Source organism: Nicotiana sylvestris, chromosome 1 (genome assembly GCF_000393655.2).
Source record: "Nicotiana sylvestris chromosome 1, ASM39365v2, whole genome shotgun sequence".
In the NCBI taxonomy this organism is placed as follows: domain Eukaryota; kingdom Viridiplantae; phylum Streptophyta; class Magnoliopsida; order Solanales; family Solanaceae; genus Nicotiana; species Nicotiana sylvestris.
In genome coordinates this window covers 177,977,616-177,994,473 of record NC_091057.1, presented here as the reverse complement: position 1 = coordinate 177,994,473, position 16,858 = coordinate 177,977,616, and the positions used below count along the sequence as shown (strand labels likewise).

The window sequence follows — 16,858 nt, the reverse complement described above, 5'->3', positions numbered from 1 at the left end:
CTATTTTCCTTAACTATTCTTCTTCTACTAACAAAACATGAATCTATTGAATTGTATGTCAAGACAACGAACGTGGGCTGCGCCAAGTGGGATTACTGCGGGCAATGTATTTCTTATCACCAATCGTTATTAACACCATAGCCAGAGCTCAGAAGCCACACGCCTCTCTAGTCTCTTACTAGTGTGTCCCATTAATTATTACTCCAAAAGGGTACCCTTAATTTACCGAAAACACCCACCAAACATGCTTCACTTAGCACAACTTTATTTTTTCAGGTTTAACCAATTGGTATCAAACGTCGACCATTAATCCGACTAATTCATAGTTGTACTGCGTATGTCCATTTTCAAGTCTCAAATACAAGGAGATGCTGTGTTATTCGCGCCGTTACTATAATATATTATTGTTATTATTGTTTGCTACTTATTATTATTCTTATTATTATTATAAGACAAGAGGGGTTGCTCTGATGGTAAGCAACCTCCACTTCCAACCAAGAGGTTGTGAGTTCGAGTCTCCCAAGAGCAAGGTGGGAAGTTCTTGGAGGGAAGGATGTCGGGGTTTATTTGGAAACAGCCTCTCTACCCCGGGGTAGGGGTAAGGTCTGCGTACACACTACCCTCCCCAGACCCCACTAAGTGGGATTATACTGGGTGGTGGTTGTTGTTGTTGTTGTATTGTTTGCTACTTCTTACTTTATCTCCAAGGTCCTTTGAGCTGAAGATCTATCGGAAATAACTTATTTAACTCTATAAAATAGCTAGGAGTAAGGTCCGCATACACACCGGAAGGAGATGCCAACAGTTCACTATATGCAACTCAGCTAGTATTATGTTCTACTATGTTACAATTTTGATAAGTTAACGGTAATAGGGACATTCTCGTCCAAAAATATTCTAACACTAACGACCCTTAGTAATAACCAAAAGTCCACCAATGTATTGCCACACATCCACTCCCACAACTCTACAAAATGGTCTGACATCTATCCTTCTCCGCTCCAAACTTCCAAAATGGCATCTTTTTCTATTAAATTTCTGGCACCTTCATTGCCAAATCCAGCTAGATTTTCCAAGAATGCTGTCAAGCTCCATGCAACTCCGCCGTCTGTGGCAGCGCCGCCAACTGGTGCTCCAGAGGTTGCTGCTGAGAGGCTAGAACCCAGAGTTGAGGAAAAAGATGGTTATTGGATACTGAAAGAGCAGTTTAGAAAAGGCATAAATCCTCAAGAAAAGGTCAAGATTGAGAAGGAACCTATGAAGTTGTTCATGGAAAATGGTATTGAAGAGCTTACTAAGATACCCATTGAAGAGATAGATCAGTCCAAGCTTACTAAGGATGATATTGATGTTAGGCTTAAGTGGCTTGGCCTCTTCCATAGGAGAAAGAATCAATGTAAGTACTGAAACTCAGTTCCAAATTATATATAGCTATCTTAACTACACCTTAATCCCAAACATTAAGTTAATAAATGATTGGATGAATCTTTTATATTTTGACCATTCATCTTGATTTTATAATCCCAAGATTTATTTGACTAGTTTTATGCTAACCATCAACTTATGTAACTCTCGGGCAGACGCAGATGCAATGTATAACCAACCGTTCAACTAAACCTAGCATTTTTCGCACCAAGCATAGATATATAAGTGAAAAATCACTAAAATTTCAACAAATATTAAAATATGAACCCCTAGTTACGAAAATGCATTAGGTTCAGTGGCGAGAACATGAAGGCTGAACTTATAAAGTTTAAATCTTGGATCCGCCGTAGCTCTCTGGTCTTGAGATTGGCTATGCTTTGTGAAACTCACAGAGTAGAGTTAATTCTAGGCTATGTATATGCACGAAAGTTAATCTTGTTCTTGCTGAACTTGTAGGGATATGCTTAAATGCTCTATTTTATGATTTGATTTATGAAGAAAAAAACAAAATACATATCAAGATCTTATTTCATTACCATATTTTGGTGACCAGATGGGCGGTTCATGATGAGATTGAAGCTTCCAAATGGAGTAACAACGAGTGCACAGACTCGATACTTAGCGAGTGTGATAAGGAAATACGGGAAGGAAGGATGTGCTGATATTACGACAAGGCAAAATTGGCAGATTCGTGGAGTTGTACTGCCTGATGTGCCGGAGATACTAAAGGGACTAGCAGAAGTTGGGTTGACCAGTTTGCAGAGTGGCATGGACAATGTCAGGAATCCAGTAGGAAATCCTCTGGCTGGAATTGATCCAGAAGAAATAGTAGACACAAGGCCTTACACTAATTTGCTCTCCCAATTTATCACTGGCAATTCACGAGGCAATCCCGCAGTTTCTAACTTGTAAGTCTCTTGCATACAGTATTCCTATTCATATGTTTTCCTATACGTTGATCGTGCTATAGTCATTAAGTTGTGGATTTAGTATTGTGGTATTTAACTTGTACACACTGGCATTGTAAAATTTAGTACATATTTTAGCATGTGGTAAGAGGTAACCAACCTTATATTCTAGGTTATTAATCTCACTTATTATAAGGACCAGATACCTATAATTATCTTTTAGGTGAATTCTAGTGTTCATTTACATTATCAGTGTTTAGGAGTTAAAAACTTTAGCATTTCCCTATGGACATAAGACATATCTGTTGCGTTCAGTTTTTGCATATTTGATTACCTGTAAATCAGTGGTATCTAACCTAGTATATCCGTCCCTCCCGTCCACACACACTCTGAGAATCAAAACGAGAGTTTTTTCTTTCTTAGCTTTCCCCTGATTTTCAAAAGAGGGCGAAACTCTCTGATGTAGTTATCTTTGTACTAATCTTCATGATAACAATTGTGAAGAATGGAATCATTCATTTGATAGTGAAAGAGAATTTGACTTATGATCTTGTTATTGAGGGAGAGGTCAACATAAGTGTTGAAATATTTTGATGTTATTTCAGGCCAAGGAAGTGGAATCCGTGTGTAGTAGGCTCTCATGATCTTTATGAGCATCCCCATATCAACGATCTCGCGTACATGCCTGCCACGAAAGACGGGCGATTTGGATTCAACCTGCTTGTGGGAGGGTTCTTCAGTGCAAAAAGATGTGATGAGGCAATTCCTCTTGATGCATGGGTTCCAGCCGATGATGTTGTTCCGGTTTGCAAAGCAATACTGGAAGCTTTTAGAGATCTTGGTTTCAGAGGGAACAGACAGAAATGTAGAATGATGTGGTTAATCGATGAACTGGTGAGTGATACAGCGGTACATTGACCATTTTCATGCTTATTTAGTCTTATTATTTAAAAAATAGCCTCAACTAAGTCTCCTCGCTGTCATTGTATAGCTATTTTGACTAAATATTAAGGGCCTTATTTCCAGCTAAAACATTTTCTGATTTGGTAGTGTTTTATAGCAAGTCCTACTTCATGTAATGGTGGAGACTGATAGATACATTCTCCCTCTAGGTAGATATCTGCTATGTGTCTTTACTAGGCAAACCAAATGTTTTAATTTGCTAGTCTAACTTGTAACGATTTCAACTAATGCAGGGTGTAGAAGGATTCAGGGCAGAGGTCGAGAAGAGAATGCCACAGCAACAACTAGAGAGAGCATCTCCAGAAGACTTGGTTCAGAAACAATGGGAAAGAAGAGATTATCTTGGTGTACATCCACAAAAACAAGAAGGCTACAGCTTTATCGGCCTTCACATTCCAGTGGGTCGTGTTCAAGCAGACGATATGGATGAGCTAGCTCGTTTAGCTGATGAATATGGTTCAGGAGAGATCCGGCTTACTGTGGAACAAAACATTATTATTCCCAATATTGAGACCTCAAAAATTGAGGCACTGCTCAAAGAGCCTGTTCTGAGCACATTTTCACCTGATCCACCTATTCTCATGAAAGGTTTAGTGGCTTGTACTGGTAACCAGTTTTGTGGACAAGCCATAATCGAGACTAAAGCTCGTTCCTTGAAGATAACTGAAGAGGTTCAACGGCAAGTTTCTTTGACAAAACCAGTAAGGATGCACTGGACAGGCTGCCCGAATACGTGTGCACAAGTTCAAGTTGCGGACATTGGATTCATGGGATGCCTGACTAGAGATAAGAACGGGAAGACTGTGGAAGGCGCCGATGTTTTTTTAGGAGGAAGAATAGGGAGTGATTCACATTTGGGAGAAGTATATAAGAAGGCTGTTCCTTGTGATGATTTGGTACCACTTGTTGTGGACTTGCTAGTTAACAACTTTGGTGCAGTTCCACGAGAAAGAGAAGAAACAGAAGATTAATAAAATTTAGAATAGTTGGTGATTTTGCTGTGTTCATAACATGTAATGTATGATAAATCAATGCAAACATTTCTACCTGCGTGAGAATTATTACATGCTACATATATTCTTTGAAGAAAATTGCATTCGTACTCCTCAATTATTAGGCCTCACCTTGAACTTTGGCTATAGGCCACGTATGTGTTTGAGCCGCCCCTGCTAAGCACGATGTACTTCTTTCAGTTTTCAGTCATGCCCAACAATGGCTGTATCCTTATATTAGGGTTTACCGGTCAGTCCATATGACTTCAAAACAGTGAAATTCAATGATTTTTCACAAATATGCATTGTAGCTGACATTGTTTCTCAAGTATATAGGGGCGGATCTAGTAAAGCCAGGGGTGGTACGTCATCCGCAAAATTTGGTCAAAACTCTGTGTATATATATGTAAGAAATCCTATATATATTTAAAGCGCCACCCATAGTAACAGTTTATACAAAGGTGCCAATGGCAAAGGGTAGGAGATTCCACCTTGGTTGTGAATGATTGAACCCAACTGGCAACAATTTTTGAACCTTTTGGCTTGCTACATCAAGTTAAGCTTTCTATCATCCTATATATTCCGTTCTCATTTTTCTTGTTATATAATTATTGTTAACTATCTTACTTTATTTGTTAACTTTTGACTTTCTTTTTGTGTCTCTCTTATTAGTTAAGTACTGCCTTTTTCTTACAAAGTTAAAATAATATTTTCTTTTGCAAATCTTCGCTCTATCATTTAATATAGTACTATATTTCTTCATTTAATCGATTTATATTATATACCAAAAAAATAAGTAATCCGAACCGAAGTTCAAAGTTGCTCAAACCAACAAAATAGTTCCTCTATCTCACTACAGTATAAATAGCGACACATGGACGCTTAAAGCTACGTGGCACCCGAAAGCTCCAAACCCTGGATCTAGCTCTAAGTATACTATAGATTGGGACTAGCTTTATAAAATTAAAATGATCGGTAAAAGAATAATGTTTCTTCTAGTAATTAATTACTACTGTAATAACTACCAAATTAGTTTTTGTCAAAGAATATTGTACTAGATCCAAATATGTTGTTCCTTCGGAAAGCAACTAGAGCTTTCGAAAATATAATCTAGGCTTTTCATTTAACTACATATCTATCTATCTATATCTATATCTATATCTATATATAAGTGGGAAGCCCTAAACTAAAAAGTTAGATTACTAAAATACCCCTCTTCAAAAACCTAAGACGCCTCCAAACAACACCAATTTAACACTTCATACCTTTTCATAACAATCACAATCATTCCATTCCATCGGCTGGTCTAGAATTAATTTTGACAATGGTTGCAAATTCTTTTAGGGTACTTGCTCCTCTACAAGATACTTCGATCAAGAAAGCGTACTGCAATTCAGTGAAATCAAAGTGAAAGACCATATTTTTGTGTTAGAACAGCGAAAAGAAAGGCAAAAATAATTTTATATCATGAGATTAACTTTTTCCATCAATTGTAAGAGAGCCAAAGCCTCTGCCAAAAAATATTGTTTAAGCTTTCGTCAAATTTTTTGGTTGTATGTTCTCGTCCTTTCTTTGATGGGATTGAGTGTAGTCAAGGAAGGCAAGTTTGGAGATTTTTGCACACTGGTTGGAAAAGCACATAATACTTCATAAAAAATTGGGCCGAGATTAATGGGGAACTATGTAAATAAGATTTGTCCATTTTTATTATTTTGATGGATCAAGAAAAGAGAGTTAGCTAGCAAGGATGCATTTCCTCAAAAGTTTTTAATGTGTGCCGTGTTACAAATTTGAATCCTTGTAGTTTTAACAGATATATACACGTCCTCTCATTTCATGTTGGCAAAAGCTTTTCCAGGTTCTACATCATGCCCAAGGCAAACACATCTTTTCACGGGTGACACAAACTTTACACTAAATTTTAAAAAATGAAAATGTTTTCCATCTGATTTTGACTATATAGGGAGATGGCAAAGACACAACGTTAGAGCAATGAATGGAGAAGAAATTGATAAAAATCGAGTTTCACTCTTTTAACTCTACTTTTATTTATTCATGAATTTCTATACTTTGTAATTAATTGTTATAAATATTAGGATGGGTATTACCGCAACTTTTACTCTGTTGCAGCCTTGCACATGTGAAGTGAGTTCCATACCATGAAAAAGATTTCAATGGGACCAGGCGGACCCAGGATTTTTATCAAGCGGATTCAAAAAAAAACATTAGAGGTCATATGTGACTAGCTGGTTTCGAACTCAGGACCATATAGAAAATTTGAACCCTCTTTACCAACAGGCTAGGCATTTTACTTGTTTCAAGTGGGTTCAAAATTATATTTATACCTTTACTTGTCTGAAAACAGCAAAAATATACCTATATATACCGTGTTATTTTTCGATGAAGCGGGTTCATATGAACCCACTTGACTCCACGTGAGTCCGCCCCTGACTGGAACTTGCTTTGCTCTCGCAGTAATACATTTATGATGATCTTAAAATTTAGGAATAACCTCTTTGATATATATGCTCATTATAATTAGTTATTCCATGACAAATAAAATAATTCTTGAATTAACAAATACTATGTTACATAAAGAGCATGTGGACTTAATATTCAAGTTATAAGATGGATATGCAATACTTTATCAACGAAGACATTTAAATCATTTACCATTTTTAGATCATGAAAAAAAATATTTCTGTTTTGGTATTATTTTTTATTCATTAAAAGTAACGACATTCTATAAAAGTAGTATTTTTTCAGAAAAAGTGTGTACTTGTAACATTTCACTGGTTTAACTCGATAATAAAATGATGTGGTGAGTTAAGTTTGATCCATAAATTTTACGAAAAAATCACTTGAAATAATCAAAGTGCTATGGTGTTTGATTAATAAGATGTATTATTGCGCGGGACTTCACATAAAAGAGGAAGTTTTTGTTAAGACTATGAATAATGAAGAGGATAAGAGTAGAGAAGAAGAATGAATAAGGGGAGAGATAGAGATGCACCTGACTCGGAATGTTTATTGAATGAATGTGTGTATTTGTATCTTTCACATTTGAAGAAAGGATCTTGAAAAAGTTATAGCATAGTAGGTATCAAAACTAAAATAATTGATGGAGGTTTATATGAATTGTGTCAATCAGATTACAGTGGGAAAGTACTAAATAAATTAGTCACTAAAACATAAAATAGGTCAGCACTCTATTTGATCCAAGTATTGAGTTAACTAAGAATGATGGAAGAATTGTGGCTTAATTAGATTGTGTATGCAAGTATTTTTGGAAAATATCATTGGCCGAGTTGCTTGTTTATCTAAGAATACTAAAGATTTGATTTTGCAATACTCAAATTTCAATATGACTCGGCATACACGTGCAACGCACGTGCCGAGAAACTAGTTATTATAAAAGCATGAATAAAATGTTGGATTACAAAAATAACCTTTTAATATTAAGCATAATAACTCACAATAAAAGGATATAATCGGAATTCTAGACATTAGCCTTGTAATCCTATTAATTTTAGGACGTAATACTACACGTTAGGAATTCTACATGATTACCTTTAGGAATCCTATTAGTATAATTATTTTCGGGCATAGATAGTAGCCTTGTAATCCTACTACTTTTAGGATAGACTTTTTAAAAAATTATTATTATTAATTTAATTTGAAAACGTATTATATTGTCCAAATTCATTTAGAAACAAGAGAGCTCATATTATTATAAAAGCACGAATATAATATTGATAGACCGAAATACCCCAAAAATATTAAACAAAAGAACTCATAGGCAAAAGACATAGTTGTAATAACTTATTTTTTTGGACTACAATAATTTATATGTTAATTTTTTAATATTTAAGATTTTAAAATTAATACAAGCTTGTCTATTGAAATCTTATTAAAAATATGTAGGAAATTTTAATAAAATCAATTTCATAAGAATCCTCTATATTGGTAATACATTACCAGTTTATAATATTCAATACCGAAAAAACGTAATGCTAAACGGACTGCATAAAATGCTGAAATTGAGGAAAAAATACCCAGGATAATATATTATTATATTATATTTGAAATGCTTTCCTACTCAATTAAATTTTTATTATTAATTTTTTGTGTAATATAGAAAAATAGACCAAGTTATTATAGAACAACTAAGAAATTTTTTTAAGAATATAAATGTATGAGAAAAGAAAGAAAAATGTTGGTAAGAGCCAATACCGCTAATGATTTTGCAAACATAAAGATCTAAAAGTGGAATGTCATCGATCTTTTTACTCTTTGAAAATAAAATTTATGGTGGATAAAATTATAATCACGGTTAAATATTCAAATATGAGATTAACTAATATTAAGAATCTAAATCAACAGAAAATAAAATCAAATAATTAAATCTTTCAATTAATTATTTAGCAAGAGAATCCAATTAAATTATTTTTTAAAATTCATCATATGAGTAAATTTATTTTTCAAATTGAAAAAAATATAATATTAAAAAGGTCCATACAAGTATTTGAGGAAGCACAATCAAAGCTAAATCCTGAACAAGAATAAGCTTTCAAGACTATATTATAAAAAATCGATCCTGGTATAACACGATTATTCTTTGTAGATGCCTTCGGCGGAATCGAAATAATATTCATATGGCATGCATTACTTGCAAATGTCAGATCAAGAGGTATGATATTGTTAGCAATAAGAACAAGTGGTGTACCAGCAATAATTTTATTATGAGGTCGTACAACTCACTTTAGATTTGATATACTTCTTCAAATAACTGAAATAACCATCACAAATATATAAAATCAAATCAATAGTACTAAATTTATAAGAAAAGCAAAAGTGATAATATGGGATGAAGTGTTTTTGGCTAATCGTCAGACGAACGAAACAATTGCCCAGAGTTTTAGAAATATATTGGATATCGATGAACCGTTTGGTAGAAAAGTAATAGTTTGGGAGGTGATTTATGTCAAGTACGATCAATAGATCCAAAGTTGACCAAAGCAGAAACTGCAAAGCTACACGCGCCATTATTAACGTGCAACACACGTTCATAGATACTAGTACTTGTATAAAGTTTGGAACTCAAGTTTTTCTTTAACTTATGATTAAATTTGAATTACACAATTCCTACATATACCATGTTTCTTAGCTATGATATTGAAGTCACCTATATAACAAATCAAATTATTATTTATTGAGTAAAAAAAGATACTTAACAAATAGAGTGTTAAATAACATTGAACAATGAAATTTTTTAAAGTAACAAAATACAAATAAAAATTAATTGCTCTGATTTAGTAACTTTACTAATGCCAATCGTAACTCAAAACTTCACCTACTAAATTGAGAATAAAAGCGAGATGACTCAAATATTTAATGCAGTTAAAATATGCTAAAATAAAAATTGTTTTGGAAAGACAAAAAAATTATATAGAAATATCATAATTTCTTTGTTTGTTCAATTTTCTTTCTCTCACAAAAGTATGTATTTATAAAGACCAAAAGTTTTGCTCCAGAAAAAATATATCCCATTTATTTCCTCAAACTTAGTTTGTAAAAAAGGAAAAGTGAATTTTGTTTTCTTAAAAATTATGGAAATAGTAAATTGGGGAAGAAACTTGGGATAAAATAAAGAAAAAGGAAAATTCAATAATTCAATAAAAACTCTAATTCTAATCAACTTAGGATTAGAATACAATGAATACAAGAAATAATGATAACTTTTAGTGATTAATTGTAATTACAACGTAATACAATATGGAATGAATTACAAAGGGCAAATATTTTACATTGAAGTTTCATGCTTTTACAATTATATAGATATAGATAAAAAAAAAAAAATTGGAGTTTATTCTCCTACGTCCTAGGTTTTTGAGATGCTAAGTGGCTAATTTTTTTATATTTAATTTCTTTTTCAATTGATAATATAGTCAACTTAATTAATTCAAAATCGATCTTAAGTAAAATTTTATTATTAAAAAACTTCTTCCACTGAGACAGTTGTTGACATAGTTCTATAATTAATATAGACGTTTGAAAAAAATATTGAAGTCTTTATCTAATTGAGTATATAAAATAGATTAAGTTACTATTTCAATTACACAATTTGTCGTAACACTTTTAATTCTAATATGGGGTGTGGAGATGTAATTATCTTGAAACGAGTCTATTGAGACCTTGAGAGAAGAAAATTTACAAAGCTAAAGCTGAAAAAAATTTATTCAATTAAATTTCAATGAATAAGACGAAAGAAGCATGAAGTTGTAAGAATTATGTGATTTAATTGCTCTCGAAGGAAGATAACTCCACCAGTGCTTTATAATTTTTTTTCTTTCTTTTTTGGTTGGAGTGTTATAGTAAATTAATATAGAAGAATCTGTTCTAGTAAATTAATATAGAAGGATCCTTTCAAATTTATTTTTCCCTGCATAAAAAATGAAGATCTAAGTTATGCTTACTAAAAATATAAAAAGATCAAGTCCCCTTTTTCATTTTTTTTCTTTCAAATTCAGAGTTAATTTTCCAAAAGAGAGTGAGCTTAGTTTCCTAATAAATATAGAAATGGGACAATAAAAAGTTTTCCTTTAATAAAAAGAAGAAGACTTGTACGTGAAGTACAAGAAAGAAAATACGTGAAATTCGATACTTTCCGCTACTATCCTAATCCTCCTAGTCCTAGGAAACATTGCACCTCTATAAATATTGTATCCACCGGCTTACAATTTTGCAAACCATAGTTTCTTTATCAATTTGCTCTTTCTTGCTTTGCTTCAATGGGGAGCAGCCATCGTTTGTTTCTGTTGGTATTACTCTTTACTTGTCTTGTTGATCATGTTGTTGTTTAACCAAAAATATGATTCTTTGGTCAAAGTTAAAGGCAAATAGAAATTCGGACTACTGATAATCAGGAGACAAAAAAAAAATAATAGACTTTTTGAGAATGACAAATAAGCAGTAAATAGGTTTGTATTCCAATGTAATGTTGATGATATCCTCTGTCCTTACAAATGACGAGACATCCTCCTTTTATAATTGATTCTAAGTAAAGGAGTAATACCTTAGTCTTAATGAGACAATTATGAGCAATAAATGACATTAAATAAGACGTTACACAATCATTCCTATTTAATACCAATTCTCTAACGTATTGGGTATTTAATATTGAATTTGGACTCCTTTTCGTCATCATATCCATGTCTTCAATGCCTTCTGATCTCTTGGCTTTAAATGACCTAAATAGGTACGAAGCTTGTATTATTCGAATTGCCTCTCGTGCCTATTTAGCTTTCCTTTCCCCGTATCTGTTGTCACTCGTGCCTCTTAACTGATCATCATGTTTTGACCATTTGACTAGTCTTCGTGTCATGCCACGTCACCTTCAATGTAAATTCAGTTTTTTCCCAATACAGATAGTCCCCCCACTTTCCATTTATTTATCAATTAAATATCTGGGAAGTGGATCTTCATAAAAAGGGAATTTTTGTCGTAATTAATACTATGACAGTACTGACGCTTCAATTGTCCCTTCTAATTAATGCTTTGCATACGTGCCACCTTTTATTTAATGCTCTACACACGTGTCACTTTCTGATTGGTTCTGCAATTCTGCGCCCTTTTTTCAAGACTTCTTCATTCCCACTATTCACGAAGTGATAGTTGCCTTTATTATAGGCTTTCCATCATTACACTTCTAAGTTTGACGGTTGTCATTATAAACATATTTAACCCTCTTTCTTTTGTCTTCTTCTTCATAGATCTTCAACAAGCAATTTATTATTCACTTTTGCTTTTTCTCCCTTTTAGTTCATCCTTCTTCAACAATGTCATCTCCAAACCCTAACCCTAGAAAAGTTCCAATTCTTGATCACTTCCCTAATGCCCCCCGTAAGACATTGGAGAGGCAGAGGAGGTAGGCTTCGGAGCTTGAGCCTAGGATCCACTCGTGGTGGTTCATCTGGTTCTGCTTCTTCTTCTTCTGGTATTAGAAGTTCTATCCCAAAGACCCCCTCTTCTAAAGGTAAAGAACTTTCTGAACCTACTCAGGAACCTTTAGTTGAAGAAATCGTACCCAATGATTTATCTTTTGGGAATGATAGAAGATCTCTCCAAAAACAAGTTAAAAATTTAGAAAAAGCTGAGACCTATCCTTCTTTAATAACTGAACTTGTGATTCCCACTGTTAGGAAAGATTGTAATTGGAGAGATAATCTTCGTATGATGATTCCTGCCCCAAACCAGAGAATTTCTTCTTTCAGAATTGGATTCTCTTTCGTTTATACTTATCCCTTTACTTTGGGATTTAATCCTGTTATTGACCCAATTATACTTGAATTTTGCCGCTTTTTCAAAATTTGCTTAGCACAAGTAGGTCCTCATGTTTGGAGAGTTGTGGCTTGCTTAAGGTATTTGTCTACCAAAGTCAATGTTAATTTTACCTTTTCCCATCTTATTCACCTATATCACCCCAAATTATTCCGCCATGGAGTTTTTATCTTGACTGCAAGAAGCAAGAAGGTTTTGGTAAACCCCGAAGATGACAAGGATTGAGGGTGGTATTGTCGTTACGTTGCTGTACGTACGGTGGATTTGTTGGGTGAAACAAACATTCCCTTCCCTGAGAAGTGGAATTTTGCACGTAAGTTTTTCTTTTTCTTGCCGTATCTATTTTTTAAGAATTTTGATTTCTTTTCTAATCTCGTCTCTTTTTGGCTTTTTGTAGCAACCATGGGAGATGTGGAACACGTTCCTAACTTTCGTGGTTGGGTAGATTCAATTTTGAAGATTGCGCCTATGGAGGCGAGAACTTGGAAATCAATTTCTCTTTTGAATGGTTGGAAAGTGAAGACCCATGGTATGTATTTCCTTATGCATTGTCGTATATTGAATTCTTTCTTATTTTAATTCTTTATCCCTCTTTTTATCAAGATTTGGTATCAGGGGTATGACAGCTGAGGTAGTTGTTGCTATTCGAGCGTCTTCAGCCGCTTCACTTGATTTGGAAAAGACTCGGGCCACGCTACCAAAAAGAAAGGTTGTAGAAGAAAGTTCTGAGAATGAGGAAGAAGAGAATACCTCTTTGATAGCTAGGCCAAGATCCAGGAGACGCGTCATTGATGGAGATGAAGTTGAAGATACTCCTGCTCGAGCCTCTGTTCAAATCCTTTCTGATGAGGATATCACTCCAAGAGGCTCTAATGAATCAATTTGACGTCTCTTTGTTAGTGGTTTTGAGAGTGGAGAGTTTGGACCAGTTCTTGATGAAACACCCCTCTCTTCTTCTATTCCCATTTCTTCTATTCCTTCTATTCCTCTGACAACCACGAGTATTTCTTTGCCTATTTTATCGACTCCTGTTTCCTTACCTATTTTGGTTCCCATATCTGCTCCTACTGTCCCTGCTTTGACTCCCACATCTCCCATTGTTTTTACCTCTTCTACTACTCCTCCTTCCATTGTTCCCCCTCCCTCTGTTCAGCATACAGAGGCGGGTTCTAGCAGCAGAGGCATGGCTATGAGAAGTGTTACTCTTGAAGTTCCTGCCAATCATAGCCTTTTGAGAAAGACTGGTGGAGCTAATGTTTGGCTCGAGCCTCTAATCGGAGATATTGAGAAGAAGAAGATGGAGAGCCACAATTGCTTGACTCTGATGAATGACATAGTTCATTTTACCTTGAAGGTACTTCTCTTTTAACTTACAAGTTTTTTTATATCTCTCTATATTCTCACATTTGATGCCTTTCCCTTGTAGGCTAATCTTATTGGTACTGAGTTAATGGGAAGAATCTCCACTCTAGAGAAGAAGGATCGAGAGTCTGCGAAGGCTATCTCTGAGGCTAGGAGAATAACCAAGGAAACCCAGCTTGAGGCAGCAAACTGGAAGGAGCAGTTTGAGAATGCTCAGGGGACTATAGAAGAGTTGCAAGAAAGTAGAAATCACCTGGAGCAACAAAAGCGTGGTTTGACTTCTGAGCTAGCAATTGCCAAGGCTTCTTCAAGATAATTTGAAAAAGATAAGGAGCTTTTGGAGTGCTCATTTTCAAAACAATTATCAAAGGCCAGTGAAGAAATCAGAGAGCTTAAGGCACTTGTGGAGAAGAAAGAAGAATATGCAGGGGAGTTAGTGCAAAGCTTGACTTAAGCTCAGGCTGACTTAAGGATCTCCTCTGACGAGATACGTGCTTTGAAGAGTTCTCATGCCTCCCTTGAAGCTTCCCTTGACTCCCACTTAGCTGAACACTAGATATTGAAGAACGATCTTGCTATGTGGGAAAGGGAGTATGGACTTCTTGAGGAGAACTTCAACATAGAGGTAAGTTGGGCTTTTCTAAAATCTCGCCGTGATGCTTTGATGGAAGCTACTCAAGAAAACTTTGATTTGCAATATGAATTAGCCAAAGTCTTAGACACTATTGAAAAAAGCCAACAACCAGTTGATACTCCTTCTCCTTCACTTGGAACTCCTGGGGCAGAAGAGCTTTTAAATGAAGAAGTGGCTACTGCGGCAATTGGAGTTGCAATTCCAGCTCTCGAGGGTGAAACTTCTATGACACAGTCCATGGAAGCTGAAGCTCCCGTGACTCTTGCTTCCCTCGGTGATTTTAACACTCCAAGCCCAGTTGAAACCGCTCCTATTGTTGCTCCCTTGGAAGTTGTTACTGTTCCTGTGACTGGCCCTGAAAATGAGATTGCAACTTCTGATGTTCTAACCCCTTCAGTGACTAGTTGAATGTATTTCAAACTTTACTGTTTTTTTATATTAATTGGTGGTGTTATCCCTTGGCAACTTTAAGGGATCTTTTGATGAAGTCCCCAGCTATCATAATGGGGCATTTGTAAAAAACATATATTTTGCTGACTAAGTTTGTACTTAGTCTTTAATATTAAGAAGTTTTATCGGTACTTCTGTATATTCTATTCTTGCCTATTTATCTAGGACTTATAGAATAGCTTAGCATTTTTATCCTTTGAAAATGTTTTATGATTCTTCTCATGGATTATCAACATGAGGCTTATAAAAGAGGGCCCTTTTATTTTATCGACACTTAATGAAGAAGACGTCTCAACTTCATAATGGTGTTATAATACGATGAAAGAAATAGGAATACACATGTTTTGCATGAAACAACTTTGACAAGTTTTTATTCATGAACTTTAACAAGTTTTTTGACTATTACATGTATTAAAATACATCTATAACTTTCTCGTAACTGTTTTTCTTGTGACAGATTTTTACATAATATAAAATAAACAAGGTTTTTCTTCATAACCTGTTTCAGTACATAGTCATGACCCTATCTTTATATATTAGGAAGGGTTTGAGAGGTGACTTCGTTTATGAGTTTAAGAGATGACTCTGTTGTTCTCATGGGAAAAACATTATAATGAATGTCTTGTGTTTGTTGAACATGATGATGAATGCTGAAGACTTCGTAACTTTTTCTCAACACCTGTCTCTTTGTGGCCGACTTTTGTTCGATATTCGTATTTGTTTTTCTACACATATCTGTGTATAATATGTAGTCCCCCAAGTGTTTGAGTGGTGAAGTATGAAGCCTAGAGCACTTGTTTATTTCTTTCAATTTGGTCCTTTTTCCTGAAACAAAAAAATATACGGGACTCGGAGGTGCTATTATAGATGAAGACTGCCTAACTCGTGTGTATTTCTATCAGATTAATTGTAACCCTGGGCTGGGAATTTTAGAATACTCCATTTTGCGTTGCAGGTCGTGACTCATCATTTGGCACGAGTTAGGGTTTTTGCCTAGCATCTAAAATCGTTAGTAAAACTATAATTCAAAAGAAAAATTTTAACATGGCGATACCTGACCGTGGGTACTTTCTCGGAAGTAATATCTCTTTAAATGGACGACATTCTAATGTGAGGGTAAAACTTTGCCGTCCATTTTCTCCAACTCGTATGCTCCTTTTCCCGCAATGTCACGAACTCTGTATGGTCCTTCCCACGTTGGACTTAGCTTTCCTGAATTAGCAGCCTTTGCAGATTGGAACACCTTTTTAAGCACGAAGTCCCCAATTTTGAAAAATCTGAGGCGTGCTTTCCTATTGTAATATCGTTCAATTACTTGCTTTTGTGCAGTCATTCTTATCAATGCAGCTTCTCTTCTTCCTTCAAGCAAATCATGGTTGACCCGCATCTCTTCATCATTAGATTCCTCCGTTGCCTGAACGTACTGTGTGCTCGGTTCACCTATTTCTACTGGAATTAAGGCTTCTGCACCATAAACCATTGAAAATGGTGTTTCTCTAGTGCTTGTTTTTGTCGTTGTACGATAAGCCCATAGTACTCCAGGTAATACCTCAGGCCAATTACCTTTTGAATCTTGCAACCTCTTCTTCAAGTTGTTGATAATGACTTTGTTTGTGGATTCCGCTTGTCCATTACCCACTGGATGGTATGGCGTAGATGTTATCCTTTTAATCTGCCAACTTTGAAGAAATTCTGTGATTTGAGCTCCTATGAATTGTGGTCTATTGTCACACACGATCTCCTTTGGTGCTCCAAAGCGGCATATTATATTTTACCATATGAAG

The 16,858-nt window shown here is 35.0% G+C and overlaps 1 protein-coding gene across 1 annotated transcript; it reads left to right on the top strand.

Annotated features, from left to right (window-relative positions):
* The first annotated feature begins 946 nt into the window (after window positions 1–946).
* On the top strand, window positions 947–4,406 carry LOC104226228 (ferredoxin--nitrite reductase, chloroplastic-like). Its single transcript, XM_009778168.2, has 4 exons — window positions 947–1,396; window positions 1,979–2,333; window positions 2,939–3,227; window positions 3,530–4,406. Exons 1-4 carry the CDS (start codon window positions 1,015–1,017, stop codon window positions 4,265–4,267), a joined length of 1,764 nt encoding a protein of 587 aa, XP_009776470.2. The 5' UTR covers window positions 947–1,014; the 3' UTR covers window positions 4,268–4,406.
* Window positions 4,407–16,858: the final 12,452 nt, after the last annotated feature.

Bases quoted from the DNA above. Each gene is read 5' to 3' on its own strand.
- LOC104226228 (XM_009778168.2), top strand. From the start codon at position 1,015: ATGGCATCTTTTTCTATTAAATTTCTGGCACCTTCATTGCCAAATCCA. The intron at 2,334-2,938 runs GTAAGTCTCTTG...ATGTTATTTCAG, and splicing joins AATCCCGCAGTTTCTAACTT to GCCAAGGAAGTGGAATCCGT. The intron at 3,228-3,529 runs GTGAGTGATACA...CAACTAATGCAG, and splicing joins TGTGGTTAATCGATGAACTG to GGTGTAGAAGGATTCAGGGC.